Source organism: Ictidomys tridecemlineatus, chromosome 16, assembly GCF_052094955.1.
Source record: "Ictidomys tridecemlineatus isolate mIctTri1 chromosome 16, mIctTri1.hap1, whole genome shotgun sequence".
NCBI classification, from domain to species: domain Eukaryota; kingdom Metazoa; phylum Chordata; class Mammalia; order Rodentia; family Sciuridae; genus Ictidomys; species Ictidomys tridecemlineatus.
The window spans coordinates 38,009,236-38,033,211 of record NC_135492.1 but is presented as its reverse complement, the minus strand read 5'-3'; the positions used below and the strand labels follow the sequence as shown (position 1 = coordinate 38,033,211).

At 57.7% G+C, this 23,976-nt stretch overlaps 1 protein-coding gene across 2 annotated transcripts; it reads left to right on the top strand.

Moving 5' to 3' along the window:
- Positions 1–29: 29 nt before the first annotated feature.
- Xpc (XPC complex subunit, DNA damage recognition and repair factor) lies at positions 30–23,702 on the top strand. 2 transcript variants are annotated; one of them, XM_078033392.1, is made up of 16 exons: positions 30–235; positions 3,668–3,866; positions 5,958–6,073; positions 7,888–8,011; positions 9,414–9,498; positions 10,524–10,681; positions 11,178–11,298; positions 11,754–11,843; positions 13,450–14,313; positions 16,972–17,132; positions 18,569–18,650; positions 20,173–20,307; positions 20,384–20,553; positions 20,955–21,048; positions 21,904–21,993; positions 22,815–23,702. In XM_078033392.1, the coding sequence occupies exons 1-16, from the start codon at positions 136–138 to the stop codon at positions 23,025–23,027; spliced, it is 2,802 nt and encodes a 933-aa protein (XP_077889518.1). In that variant the 5' UTR covers positions 30–135; the 3' UTR covers positions 23,028–23,702. The 2 variants fall into 2 exon arrangements, with proteins under 2 accessions (XP_077889518.1, XP_077889519.1); XM_078033393.1 differs by lacking the exons at positions 30–235; positions 3,668–3,866 and adding an exon at positions 4,715–4,824.
- Positions 23,703–23,976: the final 274 nt, after the last annotated feature.

The following is a 23,976-nucleotide window of genomic DNA, read 5'->3' as shown; positions in this document are numbered from 1 at the left end:
TCCTTCTGGGGGAGGAGCTCGGCCCAGCACGAAGGGGTGCGGCCAGGCCTCGCCCCGCCTGGGGGCGGGCCCCGCGCGCGCGGCTGTTTTGGGGAGTCCTAGTGCGTCACGCGCGGGGAGATTTGCCCGGGCAGCATGGCTCGCAGGCGCGGGGCCCGAGGGGAGCCGCGGGGACGCGAGCCGAGCGGCCGGAGCGCCAGGGGCAAGAATGCGGCGCCGCGTGAGGAGGCGGCGGGTGAGAGCGGGGCCGAGCCGGGCTCCGGGGCGCTGCTGCGGGCGGGCGGCGGCGGGAGGGCGGAAGCCGGGCTGCGCCGGGAGGGGACCCTGCGACGTCCCGTGCCTTTGTTTACCGCGCCGGCTGCCACCTGCCACGGGCTCCCGGAGCCTCCTTCCTCCCTGTCCCCGTCGCCCCGAGGCTGCCGCTTAGCCTCTGGGCAAGCGCGGGAGAGAGTGGGTCCCCAGAAGACACAGGGTCCAGGACGTGGTCAGTGGCGACTCCCAGAACAATCGGTGCCACCAAGTTTCACCCCGAGTCTGAGCCCCTGCGCTGCCCCCCGCATGGGTGTCGGACGGGCCTCTTCACTGTCCCCAAAGCTCAGCCTCATTGTCCCCAAAGCTCAGCCTCACTGTCCCCAAAGCACAGCAATCGAGTTTTCCTCCTTAAACATGTCCTGGTCCCGTTTCCTTCCATCTGAGTAAGTGATCGCGGCAGCCACTTGTTCCAGCCCCGTCCCCGCTTCCTCCCTTGCTCCCAGTCCGTCTGCAGACTCCAACCAGCTCAGCCTCCCAACTGTGCCTCCCTCCTGTCTGTCCACCTGATTTGCATGTCCATCACCCCGGTCCAAGCCACCATCACCTGCCTCCTTTCCTGCTTCCCCTCCGCCCTCTGCACTGGGTGCCCACCAGGCAGCCCCCCAAGATGTTCACAGCAAAAAATGTGCCTTGCTTTTGCTTCAAGACCCCTTCTGGGTTTCCCATTTCTTGGAAAATGGAAAATCTGCCGCCCTTATCACCGCCTGCGTGCCCCTGCACGACCTGGACGGGGCTGCTCTCCTCCTCTCCTACCCCTCTTGCGTGCCAGGCAGCTTCCTGGTTGGCCCTCTTTTCCTTCCCCAAATGCGGATGCCAAGTTGTCTGCCCTTTGATGTTGGAAGCCTTTGTTGTTGATGTTCCTTCTGCCTAGAATGTTCCCCCCAGGGGCTCTTGGTGGGGCTCATCTCTTGTTTTTTCACGCACTTTGTCCCATTGGACCCTAGTGGTTCCCTCCCACCCCCTTTCTCAATCTGTAATGATCTTGTTAATTTTTGACTGTCTTTCCGGGATTTAAGCTTCATGAAAGCATGCCTTTGTTTTAAAAAAAAACAACAACTATGCTCTAATGTTCTCCCCAACTACTCCCCCCTGACACCATATAATCAATAAATAGTATCAATTTGTGCAAAATGCATGTTGTAGAAGCGGTGTGTGGACCTTCTGGGATAGCTGGGTGGAAGATTAGATTAGGTAACACTTGTTTGCCTCCAGGACGTGAGATTATGTAATTTTGAACACATTACGAATTCATTTGGATGAATAGCGATCCATTGAGTGAATCAAATGGGGTCATAAATCCTAAGTTTAGGAGGTGATTTATTCCACACTTAATGTGATGAGTTTCATATTGTTCCTGAAATTACTCATTCATTCACATAACTTTTTGTTTGTTTGTTTCTGAATACCTGGCATGTGCTGTCCATCCGCTGGATGACATAGAAGGTAGAGATGCCTCGCAGGAACCTAGAATATTATGTAGACATAACTCATGCTGTAAAATATCCAAGGAAGAGCATGTTAAATATCGCGAGAGAATGTGTGAGCCTTTTTCCCTTCCAAAGGAATAATCAAGTTTGACTCCAGAGATTGGAAAGTACTCTGTGAAGGAGTCCTTTGATGTGCTTCTTTAAAGATGGCTATTATTTGAGCAAAGGGACCATGATAGGAAGTGGGTGATCCACTCTGCTTGTGTTCTTGGTAGGTAGCAATTCAAAAAGTCAAGGTTTTAATCGGATGAAAATGCTTGGACCCAGATCAGTAGTCACCTGGGCCTGAGTTTCATGTAGCTCCAACACTTAGTAGTTGTGTGCACTTGGGGAAGTTATTTTGCACAAATAATTTAGCCTTTCTGAACCTCCTTTGGGGTGGCAGTGAGTTTCCAGCGAGGTATGCAGGAAGCCCTGGGCATGTCCGTGTTGGGACGTTGTAGGACTAGCTCGTAGCACTTAGGGTGTCCTGCAGTTCAGCTGGTGAGCTCTTGCCAACCAGAGGCGTGAGCAGTACGTTTCCAAGGCAACCTGCAGGGTCTGAAGGCTTAGAAGCTTTGTTGTGGTTGGGTTGAGAGCACAGACCTGCTGGTTGTGGTTTAGATGCAGGTGACAATAACTTGACGTTAACTTGATGTTCAGCAGCATTTCTAACATTATACCAGTGTTGATTTAAAAAAAATATATATATATTTCTTGGCTGTAGATGGACACAACACCTTTATTTTATTTATTTATTTTTCTGTGGTGCTGAGGATCAAACCCAGGGCCTCACACTTGCTAGGTAAGCGCTCTACCCATGAGCCCCGGCCCCAGCACCCAGTGTAGACTGTCACAGCACTTCTGTGCATGCAAATGAAGGTGTTGCTCTGGACAGTTAGGAACAAAGTAGCTTCCCCCATTGCTTCCTTGCTGTGGTGAACACTCTGTGGTTCTTCATGGTGCTGTATTTTAAGGTCTCTATTGCTATAACTCATCAATTCCTCTGACAGCTATTTATTGAGCATGTACTATCTACGAGCGAAAGCGATGAATTGATTTTATATTTGACGTTAGCACCGCATTCCCTTTTAGGACGTACACAAAAGCGATAATATTTTTATTTTCCAAAATTAATTGAAGCAGAGTCATAGAAAATCGAAGGAAAATTTATTTGCGTGAATGTCATTGCAAAGCGGGATAATATTTTTTTCCTGGCCCTTTTATTTATAAACTATTAAAGTAATGATCTAATCATCCAGAAACATAATGTGTTTAGACACCCTCTCCAACTAAAATCAACAGCTTGTGAATTTTTCATAGTTCCCTTGAACAGACATCAAGAATACCCATTTTAAGAAGATAGTGGCGTTTTTGAAATACTGTGCACTGGAAATCTGACATCACCAAAATTTTGATGTCTGAAACATGGCAAAAATGTTGGATTTGGGACTTTTGGGTTAGGAATGGGTAGTATTTCAGAATCTGAAAAATAAAATGGTATGTGAGCACTTCCGATTGGAAAGGAGACTCCACCTGGGTGTGCCCTGCCTTTGTCCACCTCTGAGTCTGCTGGGACAGTTGGGGTGACGTTGGAGACATCTTGCAGCAGGATGGGTTTTGACCAGGCTCCCGACTAGCTATGACAGAGACAGATTCATGAAACCAAGGCCGTGGGAAAACTTGGACTTGTAGCTGCACTTGCAACCTGTCACTCCCGTGGTCTACCCTCCCCACACATCAGGGCGTCGGCAAGCCAATGCTGGGCCAAGGCGGGATGGTGAGCCGCAGTGCAGATGCGCTTGGAGAGAGGTCGCAGACCCTGTCCCTGAGCCACTCTGTGTCCACGTTCCTGTTGTCCCCAACTCTTGTTCTGTGTGGCCCCCCAGGTGTCTGTGAAGACAAGAAACCGGAAGCCCCCAAGAAGAGCCTCGTCCCCAAAGTTTCCCCAGGAAAGAAGAAGAGAGGTCGCAGCCGCCCTGGGGACTCCGCAGATCGCCCAGCAAGAAAGAAGGTGGCCAGGGCGACTGTCACGTCTGAGAGCGTCCCCGTGAAGGAGGAAGCCCTGGGGGAAGGGGCAGAGGTCAGGTGAGGGCCCGGCGGGCGTCAGACTCCGTGTCCACCCTTCCCATCGGGCAGCGGGGAGAGTGAGACCCTGTCTTCTCACTTGTCACCAGGATCCAGGGACAGGGAGGAGTCTCTGGAGTCTTCTAGACACTAGGAGCAGCGGGGACACTGATTGATGCAGTCAGCCAGGGGGACACTAGCCAGAGAGCCCGGGCTACTGACTGTGGCCCGTAGATAGGGGGTACCCACCTTTTTGGGGACACGTGGCCCAGGCCCAGCTGGACCTCTCCGCCCTGGTTCCACACGTCCCTGTACCTCGGGCCTGGGCACTCGCTGCTCATGTTTTCTCCTTCCACGAGGAGAACCTTCCTCCCCCTTGGAGATCATGCCCACAGCCATGTGTTCTAGAAGTTTCCACTGATTCCTCCCCTTGCCTCCTTGGATTCCCTGTCATGTTTTTGAAGAGCATAGCGTGTCCCTGCCTGGTGTCCCAGCTGCTTGGGACCCTGCCACAGGCCAGGGCACTACCCTGTGAGCTCGGAGAGGGCTGGGGCCATCTGGGGTCCAGTGTCGCGGGCTCTGTGGGCTGTCGCACTGCGCCCTGGTCTGGCAGACAGCGGTGAGCACTCGGGTTCACACGTGGCAACGGCGGACAGGAGCCTGGTGGACTGTCTGCCTCCTAAGGAAGTTGGTGCTTAGAGGAGGAACAGAGCTGTGCTGCTTTGATCTTTGCTTCAAAAGGAATCCCAGTTGTGGTGTCGACTTTTCTAGAACCTCTAATCCAGGCATGGGGGAAGTCCAGGAGAAGTCAGGGGCGTGGGGGAAGCTGGCAGGTTGGCCACCATCGTTCATCTCTTCTGTTCCCGTAGACTCTGTGAAGACTGCCTCTGAGCCAGGTGCGGTGGCTCATGTCTGTAATCCCAGAGGCTCAGGAGGCCGAGGCAGGAGGATCGCAAGTTGGAGGCCAGCCTCTGCAAAAGTGAGGCTCTAAGCAACTCAGTGAGACCCTGTCTCTAAATAAAACATAAAATAGGGCTGGGGATGGGGCTCAGGGGTCAAGTGCCCCTGGATTCAATTCCTGGTACTGGAAAAAAAGCCTTTGAACTGCTGCTTCCTCCCTGGCTCCTTTGCTTGGTGGAGTCCAGTTGACCCCTACACAGAGACAGGCCAGGAGGCTGCTCTGTCTCCTGGGCGCTGACCATGTTCAAAGCCGTAGCACACGGTCACCTCTCCTGTGTGTATTGTAAGGAAGTTTCTGTTGGTGTGGTGCTGGAAAAGACGATAGGCAAGATTCAGTGTGTGTCTTCTTAGAACCAAAGACTGAGAATCGGTGATTTTTAAACGTCTGTGCAAAAATCTTATTCAATGTTGTGTCATAGTTTGCACAACCTAAAAGTAACTCAGAGCACACTTTTATATGAATTTGCATGTATTTATCCCATGTTAGAAGCATTTAGTCTTGCGCGATTGTTTAGCTGGCTGCTTACCTGTGTGGTTAGCTTGCTTACATTTTTTATGATGTACCTGTGTATAGTCATGTTCTTGCCTATCTGGAAATTAGAGTCCTTCCAACTTTGGTTCACTTACATCTTTTCTTTCCTCTTTTTTAATTTTTTTTTGGTATTGGGGATGAACCCAGGGGTGCTTAACCATTCAGCCACACCCCTGTCCTATTTTGTATCTTATTCCCTGAGTTGCTTAGGGCCTCGATGAGTTGCTGAGGCTGGCCTCCAACTTGCAATCCTCCTGCCTCAGCCTCCGGAGCCACTGGGATGACAGGCGTGCGCCAGCGTGCCCAGTGTCTTCTGTCTTATTTCTTAAAGGTGGAGGGAGACCCCTTCCGACTTGGTTTACAGGAGGATCAACAAGCGGGAATCCCTTCCCCTCTCTCTGGCCTCGGCCTGCACGTGCACCACACATGTCTAGGTTGATCAGAACGTCCAGGGGCAGCTTGAGGAGATTTGGGGACCCACGCTGGGGGAGGGAATGGGACTGGGCCCTCGGCGTAGCCACCTCCACCTAGGGGACTGCCACAGCCTCCTGATTCACAGGGGGAGTCGCCTTTTCACCCCATTGAGCCTGAACGTGACACTGCGACGTGTCCCCACACAGGGGCTGTTCAAGGGACTTCAGGAAGGCCCGTGTGAAGAAGGAGGCCCCCGTGGACAGAAGCAGCAGCGAAGGAGACGATGACGAGGAGAGTGAGGAGGACTGGGAGGAGGTGGAAGGTAAGGCTCCTCTCCTTGTCCCCGAGCTGGGTGACTTGCTCTAATTCTGACATTTTCTTTTGAATCTGATAAAACCAAAGATAAGCTTGCGGTTAAGGACTTCCTGATTTCTTTTTCTTTTCCCCTACCACTGAGCCACATCCTCAGCCCTTTTTGAAAATGTCTTATTTAGAGACAGGGGCTGGCTGAGTGGCTCAGGGCCTGCTCAGTGGCTGAGGCTGGCCTCCAACTTGCGGTCCTCCTGCCTCAGCCTCCGGAGCCGCTGGGATGACAGGTGTGCGCCATGGCGCCTGGCCAGGGACTTGCTTTTGATATAATGAAAAATCCACGACCAGATTATCCAAGAAGGTCATGTACATTGTCTCCCTCTGGTGAGCATCAGTGGAGTAGCCATAAGTAGAGAGGCAGCAGTGCGTTGAACAAACAGCTCGGGCTTTGGGTGACGGTAGAGCCGGGTTCAGGGCAGGTCTGCAGTCAGGTAAGAACTTTTCGTTGGTCGCCGTCTCTAAACACTGGCTGCTTACCAGCCTGCCGTCTGGGCTCTGGAATGTTGTGGAAATCAGGACCCTAGGAGTCCTGGGGCTGGATCGCACACCCACAGTAGACCGCAGCTGATGGTACTGTCCCTGATTCCTTTCTGCCAGTACGGTTTCTCCTTGGCATTTTATTTTGTTTTATTAATCACAGGTGGACACAGTATCTTTATTGTGTTTTATGTGGTGCTGAGGATCGAACCCAGCGCCTCACGCATGCCAGGCGAGCGCTCTGCCACTGAGCCCCAGCCCAGCCCAGCATTTTATTTTGAAAATGTTCAAACTTGCAAAACATTGTCAGTAGTACGTACCCTCGACCCAGGCTCCTCCCTTTAACATCTTGCCACCTGGAAGGTTTCTTTCCCGTGGAAGTTTACAGAGCAAGAGTGTCCCACCTGAGTTGTCACACACCCCTCCTTGTAGCTGCGTCTTTGTCTTTATCCTAACTCAGGTGCCAGTGGGTATAAGCCTTGTAGTTGGCTGTCAGAGCTGTTTATTTTTTCTAGTACTGAGAATTGAACCCTGGGGGCACTTTATTCAGCCCTTTTTATTTTTACTTTGAGACAGGGTCTCATTAAGTTGCTGAGGCTGGCCTCCAACTTGGGATCCTCCTGCCTCAGCCTCCCACGTCACCAGGATCACATGCCCCGCTGTGCCTGGCTGCTGCTGTCATGTTTAAGTGTCTCTTAATCTAAACTGTACTCCACCCGCAATTCACCGTACTTCTAAATAACTGAATTTCTATGTGGAGCTGAGGATGGAACCCAGGGCCTCACATGTGCAAAGCAAACGCTCCACCACTCAGCCCCAGCCCCAGCCCCCATACGTGAGCTCTTGACAGATTATTTTTTTGGGGGGTACCAGGGATTGAACCCAGGGCTGCTTAACCCCTGAGCCCCGTCCCCAGCCCTTTTTAAATATTTTATTTAGAGACAGGGTCTCCCTGAGTTGCTCAGGGCCTCACTCAGTGGCTGAGGCTGGCCTCCACCTTGAGATCCTCCTGCCTCAGCCTCCCGAGCTGCTAGGATTCCAGGCACGTGACACTGGCCCCGGGGGGTGTCCTGGGCTCACCTCGCTCTCTCTGTGGTTTAGTTTGCTCATCTGAAGGTGAGACGTGCTGCCGTGTGGGTTATGTGAGACACACAGACGTCACCGACTGAGCACGGTGACGTGTGTTCTGGGGGCTCCTCCCCCACTGTCCCGCTCCTCTGCCCCCCAGCGCCTGCCTTGGTTTAGTCAGCAGTGATCCGTGTCATTGATTTGAAACGTCGTTGTCCACAGAGCTCAGCGAGCCGGGGCCCAGTGACGTGGGAGGCGGCTCGGCGTCGTCCGCGCCTGCGGTGCCCGTGGAGCCCGTGGAGATCGAGATTGAGACCCCGGAGCAGGCCAGGAGCAGGGAGAGGAGGTAAGCGCAGGCGCCTGGGCCTGTCCCCACCAGGCCGCAGGTCCACGAGGGAAACCTGGGGACAAGGACGGGGGACCAGGGCTGGGGATGCACGTGGTCAGCAAGGGCAGGTGAGCGAGGCCCGGGTTCCCTGGACGACTTGAACGAGGACCCTGGGCAGCCCTGGGGACAGGCGATGGCCAGAGGGAGCTCCTGAGGCCCAGCAGGTGGATCTTACGCCATCGGGTCTCATCCGCAGAGTGGGACTGCAATGGGCCAGAGGCCCAGAGAGGTCAAGTCACATTCCTGGAGTCACTCAGCAGTGGGCAGAGGCGCCTGGGAGTCATATCTGTGTCCCGTCCACTGCCCCCCCCCACCCCCGGGTCCCTGGTGCCTCTGATGGCTTGGGAAGAGGAACTGTTGAGTGGTCACCTGTCCCCTGTGTGGATCCCAGATGCACGAAGACTCCTGAAGGTTTTGCACTAGAACAGTGTCTCACAAATGGCGGTCACACGATGGGATGTGACCTTGACTCAGTGTCCCTGCACTGGGGCGACGAGTCAGATTAGGAACCTTAAAGGTCTGAGAAGTTGAAGGACTGAAGACACAGAATAAGGGCAGTGCAGGCCCCGGGGGGTGGCCCAGCGTGGCGGGGCCCGGGTCTGATGGCTGACTGCAGCCGGGGCGGGGGCTTCCAGGTGGAGGAACCCCAGGGGGTTCCAAATGAAGACCTTCCCGAGGACAACAGGAGGCAGGTGGCAAGGGCGGCCAGGTGGGGGCTGAGCAGGCTTCGCCCACCTCCTGGGGACCTAGGGCTGAGGGAGCCAAGGGCAGGGTGCCGCCACATCCTGAGCTGTGGTCTCGAATGGGGGACTTCACCCAGGGTTCCCAGAAGAGCAGCATCCCCGCCTTGAGGTGGTTCAGACAAACCCGGGACTCATTCATGGCCCCCTCAAATGACCGTGCACTGACTGAACATAAAGGTAGTGCTTGCTCGGGGCACGGTGGCTGGGGAGGCTGAGGCAGGAGGATCACAAGTTGAGGCCAGCCTCCACAACTTAGGCGCTAAGCACCCCAGCGAGACTCTGACTCTAAATAAAATATAAATAGGGCTGGGGACGAGGCTCGGGGATTGAGCACCTCTGACTTCAATTCCAAAAAAAAAAAAGGTCACGGTTGCTAGGAAGGAGTGAGTAGTTGTAAGGTGAGGGAAGACTTCGTAGGGACTGTCCTAGCTCAGGTGTGCAGGGAGGGAAGAGTGGGAACACACGCAGGGAATACCTGGCCTGCAGCCTGCTCGAGTAGCGCAGCCGTGGGGCCAGCGGGGTGCATGGTGGACGCGTCCTGGTGAGGGGCAGTGGCGTGGACGGAGAGTGGGGTCTGGTGACCGCGTCCGTCTCACACCTTGCACTCTGTGTGGCAGGGAAAAGATGAAGGCGGAGTTTGAGACGCACCTGCGGAGGATGATGAAGCGCTTCAGTAAAGAGGTCCACGAGAACACGCACAAGGTACGGGCCACGCCGGAGGCTCCGCTCCCCGGAAGGCCTGGCCCTGCATCTCCGCCAGTCAGGCTCCACACGGGGCCACCCTGGTGCCATTCTTAGCCCGCTGAGCTTAGTTTCCTGTCTGTGAAGAGCACGTGGAGGTCGGGTGGGGGTCGGGGTGGGCAGTGGCTGGCTGGAGGGTGGTCATGAGCATTAGGCAGGTATCACCCATCAGGTTGCTGCAGCACAGTTGCCCGGCACGTAGCAGGGGCTGAGCACCAGGTTATTGCTTTCCATCTCTTCTCTAATTTCAACCATTTCTTTTTCTTTTTTTTTGGTACCAGGGATGGAACCCAGGGCCACTTTACCCCTGAGCCCCGTCCCCAGCCCTATTTCGTATTTATTTACAGACAGGGTCTCCCTGAGTTGCTCAGGACTTTGCTAAATTGCTGAGGCTGGCCTCCACCTTGTGATCCTCCTGCCTCAGCCTCCCCAGCTGCTGAGATGACAGGCCTGTGCCACCACGCCTGGCTTCAGCCATTTCTGAACCTTGAATCTGGTCTTAGTTGTAGTGCAGTGGCTTTTGACTTTTGCTGGTAGTCACTGGAATATGTACACAGACTTGGCACTTTGGACAGAGACTTCTATAGGTTAAGACATTCCTAACCCCAAAATTCAATGTCTTAAATGCTTCAAAATTGGGAACTTTTTCAGTGAACGTCAGGTCAGTACTCAAAACGCTCAGGATTTCAGCTGGGCGTGGTGGTGCTCGCCTGTCATTCCAGCAACTCCGGAGGCTGAGGCAGGAAGATCGCGAATTTAAAGCCAGCCTCAGCAAAAGCAAGGCCCTAAGCAACTCAGCGAGACCCTGTCTCTAAATAAAATCTAAAAAGGGGCTGGGGACGGGGCTCAGGGGTAAGCACCCCTGGGTTCAAGCCCTGGTACCACAAAAAAAAAATAGCCTGAACTCGAGAGAGAGCAGAAATCTCTGGTAGAGGTTTCTTGGCCTTCCCCGCATGGCCTCCACTCTCCTGCCTCCCTGTCTGCAGGTTCACCTGCTGTGCCTGCTGGCCAATGGCTTCTATCGAAATAGCGTCTGCAGCCAGCCAGACCTGCTCGCCATTGCCCTGTCCATCATCCCCACTCGCTTTACCAAAGTGCCGCCTCGCGACGTGGACGTCAGCTTCCTCTCCAACCTGGTGAAGTGGTGAGGCCGCGCGCCTGTGCCCTGCAGCAGGGTGGTCGGGGTTTGGGAGGCCGAGGCAGGAGGATCGCAAGGTGGAGGCCAGCCTCAGCAATTGAGCAAGGCCCTCAGCAACTCAGCGAGACCCTGACTCCAAATAAAATAGAAAAAAGGGTTTGAGGTTCTCCTGGGTGAGGGTCAGGCCTTGCGAGCCTTCCCTGAGGTGGGCCGCACCAGGCAGGGGACCTGGTGGGGAAGATGGGGACACAGGCGTGCTCCCCGTCCTGGAAGGGCTCCCAGGCTGGGGGACAGGAGCACGCCAGGTCACGGTGTGTGGGGACGGTGGCACCTGGAGCAGGGCGCTTACCTCAGGGGGCGGGGTGGGAAGGCCACCCAGGAAGTGACGTCAGAGTTGGCTCTTCAGCCACCTGGTTGGCCAGCCAGGCTGGGAGAGCAGAACGGCCCCGTGAGGCTCATGGTCCTCCCCTGACACTGCGCGGGGACGCTGCCCCGTCTCCAGGTTCATCGGGACCTTCACGGTGAATCCGGACCTGTCCACCAGCGAGCAGGACGGCCTGCAGGCGACACTCGAGAGGAGGTTTGCCATCTACTCCGCGCGAGACGATGAGGAGCTGGTCCATGTGAGTCACCCCTGGTGGCACTGCTGTGTCACTGCTACCACGATAAGAGTCTGCAGCTGGGCGTGGTGGCCCACGCCTGCCATCCCAGTGGTTTGGGAGGCTGAGGCAGGAGGATCGTGAGTTGGAGGCCAGCCTCAACAATAGCGAGGCCCTAAGCAACTCAGTGGACTCTGTCTCTAAATAAAATACAAAAGAGGGCTGGGGGCGGGGCTCAGGGATAAACACCCTTGGGTTTAATCTTTGGTCGTTCCCCCCCCCCCCATAATAGTGATCTTATCCCTGAAAGGTGCCTGTTAACCCATGTACTGAAGTTTAGGAGCCTCGGTGTGTCGGCTTTTCTGTCCCTGTGACTAAAATACCAGCTTCTCGCTGTTGTAGACGAGCCGCTAGCAACAGGGAATCACCTGCGTCCTGAATTTCGCGTGAGGATAATGTGCTCTCTCTTTCCCTCCTAGATATTTCTGCTGATTCTCCGGGCGCTCCGGCTCCTGACCCGCCTGGTGCTCTCCCTCCAGCCAATTCCCCTGAAGTTATCTGTGGCAAAGGTGAGGTTCTGGGGCATCCAGAGAAAGGGACAGGCAACATGGAGGAGTGAGAAGTTGTTAAGTTAAAAAAAAGATCAGTCAGTACATACGTGTGTGTGCATGTGGCTGTGTGTGTATTTACATGTAACGTTTATTTACATATTTATCTATTGTTGATTTTTGGTATTAGGTATTGAACTTACTGGCACTTACCACTGAGTCACATCCCAGTCTTTTTATTTTTCATTTTTTACTGATTTTTTTGAGACAGGCTTAGGGCCTCACTAAGTTGCTGAGGTTGGCCTCCAACTCGTGATCCTCCTGCCTCAGCCTCCTGAACCTCTGGGATGACGGGCATGTGCCACCACATCCAGCATCAGTATTATATGTTTAAGAGCCGGGCGCAGTGGTGCTCACCTGTCATCCCAAAGGCTCAGGAGGCTGAGGCAGGAGGATCGCGAGTTCAAAGCCAGCCTCAGCAAAAGTGAGGCCCTAAGCATCTCAGGGAGACCCTGTCTCTCAATAAAACACAAAACAGGGCTGGGGAGGGGGCTCAGGGGTTAAGCACCCCTGGATTCAATCTCTGTTATCCCCTGTCCCCCCATAAAGTTTTTTTAAGAGCTGCTATTCTGGAGGCTGAGTCCTTTGGAGGCTGCCTTTGTACAGCCTGAGTTTGGAGGGAGACAGGGCACATGAGTGGGCATCTGGCACCTGGTGCGTCGTGCACAGAGTGCCCTGTGGGAGGCCTGGTCTCTGGTGCCATGGTTTCCGTTCCGTGAACCAGGTGGCGCAACGCGCACTCTGAGCAGCGAGAGGAGATGGCAGGCTTTCCTCTCTGTTTTGGGGGGTGGTGGTGGTGGGGATCCAGCCCAGGGCCTCTCTCAGCGAGGGGAGAGCTCCAGCAGTGAGCTGCGCCCCCGCCCAAGGACCCTGCGGCTTGCTGTGCTGCAGGAAGGAGACCGAGGGCCGTTTCCCCGGGCGACAGGCTACAGGTGGATTTTAATAACCCCTGAATTTTTCTTTTCTTTTTTTTTGGGGTACTAGCGATTGAACCCCGGGGCCCTCGACCCCTGAGCCCCGTCCCCAGCCCTATTTTGCATTTTATTTAGAGACAGGGTCTCCCTGAGTGGCTTAGGGCCTCACTTTTTGTTGAGGCTGGCCTCCAACTTGTGATCCTCCTGCCTCAGCCTCCCGAGCTACTGGGATGGCAGGCGTGGGCCACTGCGCCCGACCGTAATCTCTGAATTTCCAAAACCATCGTCCCTAGTGTGTTCTCGCAGGGCGCCTGTGTGCGAGGTGGGTGTGATTCTTGCAGAGCAAACTGAGATGGGGAGTGAAGTACGTTCCCGAGTCACGTGACCTGCATTGAAACCCGGGGGCCTCTGTCCCTGAGTCCCCGGCCCTTTCTCTGGCCACAGTCAGCATGACAAAGGGATCGCGGGGTCTGCGTCTCAGGGGTGCAGATCTGAGCTGATGCTCTGTCCAGCCCTAAGGGGGCACCGTGTCTGATCCGGGGTCTCTCGCTGCACTGATTGTGGGGCCGCGCCTTGGCCCTGTTTGAGGTCGGGATCTTTCTGGGATCAATAGGGAAAAAGCCAACGAAACCACAGCTCCTTGTCGCCCTCAGGGAAGGGGACTGTCCAAGGAGAGGGCCGTAGAAGGTGCTGGACGCTCCTCAGAAGCCGGCCGCCGAGGCCCAGAGAACCCAGAGGCACCCAAGAGCAGCCCAAGAGCCGGACCAGGGGGAGCGTCTTCCAAGGGCCCCGGCCAGCGGGCGGCCAAGGCCACGAAGAGCAAGGCGGCCAGGCCCGGCAGGAAGCGGGGCGACTCCTCCAGCGACGAGGCCGAGGGCAGCCAAGGGCAGCGGCCCGGGAAAGCCCAGGGGCGTCCTCGTGGCCGTCAGCGACGGGTGACCTCCAGGGTCTCTTACAAAGAGGACAGCGGGAGTGGCCGGTCCAGCAGCAGCTCTGACTTCGAGCTCTCCAGCGGGGAGGCCCATGGCTCTTCGGGGGAGGACTCTGAACCCGGCCCTCCGAAGCGGAGGAAGGCCCCCGCCCCTCGGAGGACAAAGTCTGGGCCCAAGAGTGACCACTGTCAGCGCCCGGCAGCGTCGTCGGCCTCCTCGAGCCGCAAGAGAGGCAAGAAGGCCGCTGGCGAGGCCGAGGAGGCCGCGGAGGCCACGGGCAGGGGCCTGCCCGGGGTGGACCAGTGGCTGGAGGTGTTCTGCGAGCGCGAGTCCCGGTGGGTGTGCGTGGACTGCGTGCACGGCGTGGTGGGCCAGCCCCTGGCCTGCTACAGGTTCGCCACCAGGCCCCTGGCCTACGTCGTGGGCATCGACAGCGACGGCTGGGTCCGCGACGTCACGCAGAGGTATGACCCCGCCTGGATGACCGCCACCCGCAAGTGCCGGGTCGACCCCGAGTGGTGGGCCGAGACCCTGAGGCCCTACCAGAGCCCGCAGCTGGACAGGGACAAGAAGGAGGACTCGGAGGTAAGGCCCGCCCCCCGCAGCCTGCGGTCACTCACTCACTCCCTTCTTGAGCCCAGGAGCGCTTCATCACTGAGCCCCGTCCCCAACCTGTTCTATTTTTTATTTGGGGACAAGGTCTCGCTCAGTTGCTCAGGGCCTCACCAAATTGCTGAGGCTGGCCTCCAACTTGCAGTCCTCCTGCCTCAGCCTCCCGAAGGTGTAAGCCACTGTGCTCAGCTAAGTCCATTTAAAATGATTACGTGCCCAGTGCTGTGTTGGGTGTCCTTAGGGCCGAAGCTCATCCCGTCAGATCCTGGAAAGCAGGGGTCGCTGTAGCCTTGATTGTGCTGGTGGAATGTTTCAGAGCTGAGTGACTGACTGACTGACTAGGGCTTTTTTTTTTATATTGTATTTTATGATCATTTTATTGTTATCTTATGAGGTCTTTGAACCCAGGTCTGTGTCGCCTTGGAGCCTGGATGCTCTTACTTTTTATCATTTACTTATTCTTTGTAGATACGCATGACAGCAGAGTGTCCTGACGTCATACACACACGGAGTGTGACTCCCTGTTTTGTGGTTGGACGTGACGTGGGGTGTCACTGGTCACGTGTTCCTCTGTGAACGTGGGACAGTGACGTCTGTTCATCCCACTGTCTTTCCCATTCCCACCCCTCCCCTCCCTTCCTTCCCCCATGTCTGATCCAGTGAACTCTGTCCGTCCTTCCTCCCTCAGTGTGAGTCAGCATCCGCACATCACAGAGAGCGTCTGGCCTTGGGTTTTGTGGGATCAGCTGATTTCACTCAGCACCGTCGTCTGTAGCTCTGCCCATTGACCAGCTAATGCCATCATTTCATTCTTCTTTAGGGCTGTGTAATATTCCATTGTGTACATGTACCATGTTTTCTTTATGGAACCTGCTTGCTTTTAAGTCATTGTCCCATTGTACATGTGAGCTTTAAAGTAATCTAGAAACTCACGAAACAGGGCCCAGGGACAGAGGGAATAACTCATCCACACGGTTACCACTACTGTTAGCTTTTTCCTCTTTCTTTTCTTTCTTTCTTTTTTTTTTAATTTTGTGGTCCTGGGTATTAGCCTTAGGGATACTTTACCATTGAGCTACAACCCAGTGTCCCCTCCCTCTTTTTCTCATTGTGAGACAAGGTCTCCCTAAGTTGCTGAGGCTGGCCTTGAACTCGCGATCCTCCTGCCTCAGCCTCCTAAGTAGCTGGGAGCACAGGTCTGCACCGCTGCGTCTGGGGGTCGCTCCTTTTCCATCTCCTGCGCACAAACATGTATACAGACGGCCCTCATGTATACAGATGGCCCACGCGTAGCAACACACGCATCTCCTGGAAAGGGCGGGGCTTGGGATGAGGCAGCGTCCCCTCTGTGTTGGGAGGAGACCTGTTGGAAGCAGGGACTTCCCAGACGTGACGCAGCGTGTCCCTTGGTCTAGAACCAGCTCTGACACCAGGACCCGAGCTGCTCACCAGGGCAGAGGTCTGCTCCCGTGGCTGGGGCTTGGTGGGCTGGGGTTCAGCAGCTGGGCTGTGGTGTGCGTCCCTCCACGTGGAGCGTCTGCTCTGGGTTCAGCTCACACGCCAGGCCAGCTGATCCGATGGGGCTTGGGAAGGGGTGTCGAGGAAAGCTTGAGAACACAGCAGTGAGTCTGCCCCCGAGAACCCAGACTCCCTAATTACGGTGGGAAGAGAGAGACTGCGGGAGCCAGGAACAGCAGAGCCCACCTGTCATGCCAGCAACTCGGGAGGCCGAGGCAGGAGGATCGAAAGTTGGAGGCCAGCCTCGAGACCATGTCTCAAAGTAAAAACCGACAGGGGCTGGGGATGTGGCCCGGTGGTTAAGCACCCTGGGGGTCAATTCCCAGTGCCAAAAAAAGGGAAAAAAAAAGAAAAATCAGAAAAGTTAGGTGCAGGATGTGAACTGCCATTTCAATTTCCTGTGAGAGCAGAGGCGACTGAGCCCGCCTTCTGGGACAGTGACGTCACCGTGGGATAAGGCCTTCTTACTGAGGAGATGACTTTCTTCCTTGCAGAAGCTCAGGGGGCAGGCCCCCGTCCCCTAGGGCTGGATAAGGGGTCTGAAGGTTGGGGACAGGTCGGGGACTCCCTGCAGTCACCGCAAACCACAGGGGGATTGAACTCCTGGGAGCTCCCCATCACTCTGCAGCCTCCCTCCACCAGAGCCGCAGGTGGAGCACGAGGACGGCACCCGTGTCCCTCTGCTCCTTCCTGTCAGACACACGTGACAGCGCGGTGCATGCTGACTGTCACGCGCACGCGGGGTCCGGCTGCTCTAGCTGGGATCCCCTCCTGTGGTTGCACGTGGTTAGGGTCTCGCGGGCGGGTCGAGTGTCCCTGGGTGCACACAGAGGGTGACGTCCCATCGATTCTGCCGTCTTTCCTGCTGTTGCCAGTGTCCCTGGAACCTGCCACCTGTTGACACAACAGCAGTGTGAGGGGTCTCTGCTGCGGCCTCTCCTGCGCCATCAGCCTCCCTGCCTCCCTCAGCCTCCCTGCCCCCTCAGCCTCTCAGCCTCCCCTGCTCCCCTTGGCCTCCCTGCCCTGCTCGGCCTCCCTGCCTCCCTCAGCCTCCCTGCCTCCCTCAGCCTCCCTGCCCCCTCGGCCTCACCACTGTCTGTCTGGCCTCTGCAGTTTCAGGCCAAGCACCTGGGCCAGCCTCTGCCCACAGCCATCGGCACCTACAAGAACCACCCTCTGTACGCCCTGAAGCGCCACCTCCTCAAGTACGAGGCCATCTACCCGGAGTCGGCGGCCATCCTGGGCTACTGTCGTGGGGAAGCTGTCTACTCCAGGTGCGTGGGTGGCCTGGTGGCCTCCTGGGGTTCCTGCTGGTCTAGAACCCGCCACCCTCTCCCTGGGCCAGGGGCCGTTCCCGTCGGCTCATCTCGCTGAGTGAACGGCACTGAGGGGTGAGCTGCGGTTGTACCTGCGCCCACCAGGAAGAAGAGAGCAGAGCTTGGGAGGAACCCAGGAGGGTTGACAGACCAGGGATGAAAGGGTTGGAAAATGAAAAACAGCTAGAGCCACTGTGGTGGGGCACGTCTGTCACCCCAGGACTCGGGAGGCTGAGGCAGGAGGATCACAAGGTGGAGGCCAGCCTCCGCAACCTAGGAAGACCCTGTCTCAAAATGTCAAGAGGGCTGGGAGGTAGCTTAGTGGTAGAGCACCCTTGGATTCAGGCCCCAGAACGGCCAAGAACAAGACTACAAAATAAGGCAAAGAGTTAAAATGGTCTGTTTTACATCACGTGGTTTACTTCAGTACCAATGAAAGAAAGGAGTAAGTAAAAAAAAATGAAGGATGACATATATATAAAACTAAAACTGAAGGAATATCAATAAAACTTGGACATGATGAAACAATAGAAGCAAGATTTTTGAGAAATAGAAAGCAAATGAAAACAGTGATTATTTTTTAAAAAAATGCTTTAATGTAAGACCAAGAAAATAGGGTTGCCTTTACTTATTTATTTTCTTAATGTACTTATTTTTGATACCAAGGATTGAACCCAGGGGTGCTTAACCCCTGAGCCCCGTCCCCAGCCCTTTTTCTATTTTATTTAGAGACAGGGTCTCACTGAGTTGCTCAGGGCCTTGCTGAGTTGCTGAGGCTGGCCTCCAACTTTCAATCCTCCTGCCTCAGCCTCCTGAGCCCCTGGGATGACAGGTGTGCACCCCTGCTTCCAGCTTCTTTTTTTTTTTTTTTTAAATTGTTTCCAGTTGTTGATGGAGCCTGGTTTTACTGATTTACTTCTGTGTGGAGCTGAGGATGGGACCCAGTGCCTCACGTCCAGTCCCAGCCAGGAGGTGGCACAGAGAGGCTCAGTCATGTCCGTTGGGCTGTGCCAGGGACAGGCTGGGGCTGTTGGCTCCCACAGCTCCGCGGGCCCCTTAGAAGCAGAGCCCGGGGGTGCTGGGTGCTGGGTCCCATCCTCGGCACCACCTAGAAATAAATCCATGACACCAGGGTCCACCAACAACTGGAAACAATATTTTTTTTAAATAAAGAAAGAAGCTGGACATAGGGGCACACGCCTTTCATCCCAGCTCCTCAGGAGGCCGAGGCAGGAGGATTCCAAGTTGGAGGCCAGCCTCAGCCACTCAGCAAGACTCCGTCTCTAATAGAACATAAAAAGGGCTGGGGACGGGGGCCAGGAGGCGCTGGGTCCTGGGCTGGCCTGGTGGCCTGTGGCCCTGGCTTGACGTCTGTCCCCTCTGTCGCCCTCTAGGGACTGTGTGCACACGCTGCACTCCAGGGACACGTGGCTGAAGCAGGCCCGCGTGGTGCGGCTGGGAGAAGTGCCATACAAGGTGACACTGGGTGACCCAGGGAAGGGGGCGGGTCGGAGCTGGGGCGGAGGGCAGGACCGTGGCAGGAGCGAGGGTCCCTGAGGAGCCACCTACCAGGGAGGAGTGGGAAGAGTCTGGCCAAGCGCAGCTGAGCCCGGGGCAGCCCTGGGCCCTGCAGGTGCCTGTTCCCGGGCCCTTGAGCCCCACAGGTGTGCGCCTGGGTCCCTTTGTCCCTGGCCCAGCCTGTCATCGGCCTCTTCCTCTCCCACGGAGCTGTGTGTGGGCCAGTCCCCCGTGAGGGACGAGGCGCAGCGGGGTGTCACCACACACAGACATTTCTGAGGACACAGCGCAGTCACGCTGGCAGAGTGTGGCGACGGCCACAGAGAAGCAGGGACCTCTCTGCCAGCTCCCGGCAGTGGCCCTGGGGGCTGGGCGCTGGGTGCAGAGGGCGGGCTCGGGTTTGGGGGAGGGCGCAGGCGTTGGTGGCAGGGGGCTGCCGACAGCAGGCTTGGGCGCACGGTGCCGTCTGCCGGTCCTGAGGGGCCACGTGTCACTGAGTTGCTTAGGGCCTCCCTTTGGCTGAGGCTGGCCTAGAACTCGCCATCCTCCTGCCTCAGCCTCCCGAGCTGCGGGGTTGGCAGGTGCTCCCCCCGTGCCTGGCTACATCCATGTCTTGATCCTGGGTGTGCGTGACAGTCCTGGGTTTGGACAGTCACGGGTGTTTCATTGTGTTGTACAAGCGCAGCCCTAGGATGACCCCGGGTCTCTCACATCCTCGCTCTGTTCTGACCCCGCCGTCCACGTCCTGCCTCCCCGTCTCCCTCTCAGATGACAACCTCACTCCCTTCCCAGCCTGAACCCGGTGGCTGTGTCGCAGTTGTGCGGATCTTTCCGAAATGCAACACTGTGCTCCGCACCAACCCGGTGCAGCCCACCCTCAGCCCACCCAGCCTCCCCTTGCCTTTGATATAGAGGCCCATGCCTTCCTCATGGTGCACGAGGGCTGCTGTGGCACCTGCTTCCTCCCTGCTGGACTATGTCCAGAATTCCAGGTAGAGGTGTTGTCACACATCTGTGCCCTTTGGGTGCCAGGTGCCCTTATCCCCACCCTGTTCTGCTGAGCAACCCTGTACCTCTCGGGCCTCCAGAGGTGACCTGGGGTCATGTGGTGGCTGACAATGGAGAGGACAGTACCTGGGTGTGAGTTGTGGCTCGTCATGGTCACGGTCACCTTAAGCAGGTGACCTTACCTCTGAGTCCAGATGTTCCTGTGGTGGTCGAGGGCTGGATGGAGTGGGGGTGGCTGAAGGCACAGGCCTGGCCGTGACACGCTGCGTGACATCAGGCCTCGTGTCCCCCGGGCAGCTCGTCTGTGCAGTGGGGACCGCAGTGGGCCCCCCTCCTGGGCTTCTGACCAACGTGAAGCCCCAGGAAGAGCGCCAGGTGCCCAGGGCGCTTCTCGCTGGTGGCACCCGAGGTCACGTTTGTCGCGAGCCTCCATCTGGGAGCCCGCGCCGTGACGTGGCCGTGTCTCTGGCAGATGGTGAAGGGCTTCTCCAACCGCGCCCGCAAGGCCCGCCAGGCCGAGCCCCAGCTGCAGGACCACCATGACCTGGCCCTGTTCGGCCGCTGGCAGACGGAGGAGTACCAGCCCCCGGTGGCCGTGGACGGCAAGGTACGGGCAGCCTCGGGGCTGGGGACCAGGCGCTGTGTCCTGCTGCTGGCCACATCCTGCTGTGCCCCCTGTGCAGGTGCCGCGGAATGAGTTCGGGAACGTGTACCTCTTCCTGCCCAGCATGATGCCCATCGGCTGCGTCCAGCTCAACCTGCCCAACCTGCACCGCGTGGCCCGCAAGCTGGACATCGACTGTGTCCAGGCCGTCACGGGCTTCGACTTCCACGGAGGCTACTCCCACCCTGTGTGCGTGGAGGGCCCTGAGGAGGGCCAGCGGGGAGGCCCGGCCTCTCCTGGGCAGGACTTGGCTGTGGATTGGAGGCCAGGCCTGTCCTGCCCCGTCCTGCCAGCTGCCCAGGGACAGCAGAACCAGGGACATTAGCGTCCTCACGATGCTAGGTCCCCAGAGGTCGTCACAAGCTGGTGCCCAAAGCCGGCCAGTGTCCTTGCTGGTCACTGAGCTGTGTCCCCTGGGATTTGGCCGGCAGCTGGGGGTCTGTCAGGCAGGGTCTGGGGACAAAGCGGTCCTGTCGGCTTCCAGAGCCTTTCTGCTGCCTGTCACCGGCTCGCCCAGGGCCCTGAGTGCGCAGAGGGACCATGTCCCCTGCAGAGGGGAGCAGGAGGTCACCCCCACTGTGTCCCCACAGCACCGAGGGCTACATCGTCTGCGAGGAATTCAAAGACGTGCTCCTGACGGCCTGGGAGAACGAGCAGGCCCTCATCGAGAAGAGGGAGAAGGAGGTGAGCCCGGGCAGGACCGGCCACTGGGAGAGGGCTGCACCCTGGTGAGCTGGCCCCGCTCTGGCCCCAGGCTCCTGGGAGAGGGAGGAGCCGCTGTGCTCTGAAATTCTGACAATAGTTTTTTGGGGGTACCAGGGATTGAACCCAGGGACCCTCGACCCCTGAGCCCCGTCCCCAGCCCTATTCTGCATTTTATTTAGAGACAGGGTCTCCCTGAGTGGCTCAGGGCCTCGCTTTGGCTGAGGCTGGCCTCCACCTTGCGATCCTCCTGCCTCAGCCTCCCGAGCCCCTGGGATGACAGGCGTGGGCCACCGGCTGAGGTTCCCTCTGTTTCTCTTTGACTTCGTGGAAAGTGCCCCGTGCAGTGAGCTCTGGGGGAAGCAGCGTCCTGCCACCCACCCGCAGCCACCGCCACTGTCCCCACCAGCCTGCCCAGGCCCCAGGGATGGCCAGCCCTGCTGCTGACACCAGCCGTCCCTGCCCTGAAAGGAGTGGCCCAGGGCCAGGTCCTGGACGACCTCATCCACAGAGACAGGAACAGTTCAGAAGAGGTCCTTGTTCTTGGTGGCTTTGCAGAATGCCACTTTCTTGGGTCAGACCAGGTTTTTTTATTTGTAACTGTTTTTTACTTGTGGCCGGACCTTTATTTTATTTACCTGTTTGTTCACGGTGCTGAGAACCGAGCCCAGTGTCCCCACGTGCCAGGGAGTGCCCACCGCTGAGCCCAGCCCCTGCCCTGAGGCTGGGCACGGGGGAGGGGCTTCTGGTCTGCAGTGTCCCGGGCGCGTCCCCGGGTCTGCCCCCAGACCTGTCCAGGGGGGCGCTGACCGTCCCTCTGTCTGGTCCCCCCTGCAGAAGAGGGAGAAGCGGGCGCTGGGGCACTGGAAGCTGCTGACCAAGGGCCTGCTCATCCGCGAGAGGCTGAAGCTCAGATACGGGGCCCAGGTCAGTGTGCGCCTGCGCCCAGGGAGCAGCCGGTGGGTGTTCCAGAAGGTTCCGCGAGGGCGGACACCCTGACGCCTGTGCTCGGGCCTGGCCTCACGTGTGGGGGTGTTGCTGGAGGGAGGCCCCCGCTGGCCCTGCAGCTGGGTGTCCCTGTCCTTGTGAGCCGCCGCCACAGGCGGGGTTGGCCACACAGGCCCTGGGTGCAGTGGGGGTGTCACAGCCTGAGGTCCCCGTCAGGCCCTGGGGATCTGTGGAGGGTGGGATGGGCCCAGGGGAGGGCGCTCTGGGACCCCGCAGTCCCCACCCCGTCCCTACCCCCTGTTCGCTCTTGGAGAACATCTCTGTCCCGTGCTGCACCCTCCCCTGTCAGGGGCCTGCGTCTGGCTTTGTCCCGATGGGGACCAGGCTGCCCGTGCGCAGTGCCCCTCCAGCCTTCCTGGGGCGTCCCCTGTGGCCAGTGAGCCCTGAGGAGGGTCCCCCACGTCTGTGCAGCTCAGAGACACAGGCACGTTTGTCCCAGTGGGGTGACAGCGGCCAGCAGTGACCTGGACATGGCCGTGCTGTGGAGCCCATCTGGTGTCCCCAGAGCGAGTCCCACAGCGCAGCCTCAGGGCCCTGCCTGCTCCAGCCCCTGGGCCAGGCTAGAAGTGACCGGGCCCTGTGCCCTGCTGGTCCCTCCCCCCGTGGTCCCTCTTCCTGCAGCCCAGGGCTCGGCCAGCTGCAGCTGGGGCAGGGGCTGGGAGCGTCACTGTCCCCGTGGGCACGTCCCCATGGCTGGGTGCTGACGGTGGCCTGTGGCGCCCCTGGACTGTCCCCTGCAGAAGGAGGCGGTGGCTTCCCCCGCAGACGCAGGAGGTGGCCTGTCGTCCGACGAGGAAGAGGGGACCAGCACTCAAGCCGAAGCCGCCCGGATCCTGGCTGCCTCCTGGCCCCAGAACCGGGGGGCTGAGGAGGAGGAGCAGCCCAGGCGCCCCCAGACCAGGAGGGGCAGGAAGGCGGCCGCCGCCCACCTGTTCCCCTTTGAGAAGATGTGACCCAGGCCCGGCTCTGGGTCCCAGGGCCGTGTCCCTCTGTGGAGGAGGCTGACAGAAGTGGCGATCCCCACAGGGCCGGGCCTCGTGGAGGCCGTGGCCTGAACCCCGTCACACCCCTGGGTGACTGTCACAGCTCTTTGGTGCCAACCCCTCTCTGAGCTGTGGGGCCTTCCCAGGAGACACCCCCGAGTCCCCACCTGCCCCCCCACCTTTGGAAATGTGGCCTTTTTAAAAATGCAGAAACACTGCGGTCCCCGAGCGGATGTCCCCTTAGGAACGCAGCCACCCTTTCCCCCAGGTGTCCTCTGGGGGACACTGTGCTGTCCTTCTGTCCCCTGCGGAGGGGCTGCTCCCTGTGGGCCTCTCCCTCCCCCGCTCAGGCTGGCTCAGTGGAGAGCAGGGGACAAGGGACTGCAGGCCCCCACCCATGATGGCATTTGGGGTCTGTTGTTCTGAAGTCCCATTTTCTGATGACAGAAGACTTGAACACAGAGCTCAGGTAGGAAAGAAACGGAAACGCGAATGGAGGGTCAAGGGACCACGCGTCACGCAGGCTGGCGCTCGGCTGGGCGCCCCCACAGCTGGATGAACTGGCGGAGCTGCTTGTGCTGAGGACGTTCAGGAGAAATCAGTTTTATAAACATTTGAGAAAGAAATAAAGCATTTATCTAAAAACACGTGGCTCCACGTTGTGTTTCCAATCTCCCACCAGCTGACGGCACCCAGACACAGTGGTCTCTGGGCACGTGGGACTCCCCGGAGGCCAGCCTCTGCTCAGCCAGGATCTGGTCCCACGTGGGGTTCGTCTCTCTCTTGGTTGTGCCCACGAGAGGACACGGGAGCTCCCCCCTCCAAGTGTTGACTCACCCTCATCCAAGAAAACAGGCCACACGCTGGGGCCTGACTCACAGGCAGGGAGCCCGGCTTGGCCACAGACCAGGTCGCCATG

What these genes read in the sequence shown, in the direction of transcription:
- Xpc (XM_078033392.1), top strand. Translation starts at nt 136, where the DNA reads ATGGCTCGCAGGCGCGGGGCCCGAGGGGAGCCGCGGGGACGCGAGCCG. An exon ending in CTCTCCAACCTGGTGAAGTG is followed by an intron (nt 10,682 to 11,177) that starts GTGAGGCCGCGC and finishes CCCCGTCTCCAG; the next exon opens with GTTCATCGGGACCTTCACGG. An exon ending in GGGGAAGCTGTCTACTCCAG is followed by an intron (nt 17,133 to 18,568) that starts GTGCGTGGGTGG and finishes GTCGCCCTCTAG; the next exon opens with GGACTGTGTGCACACGCTGC.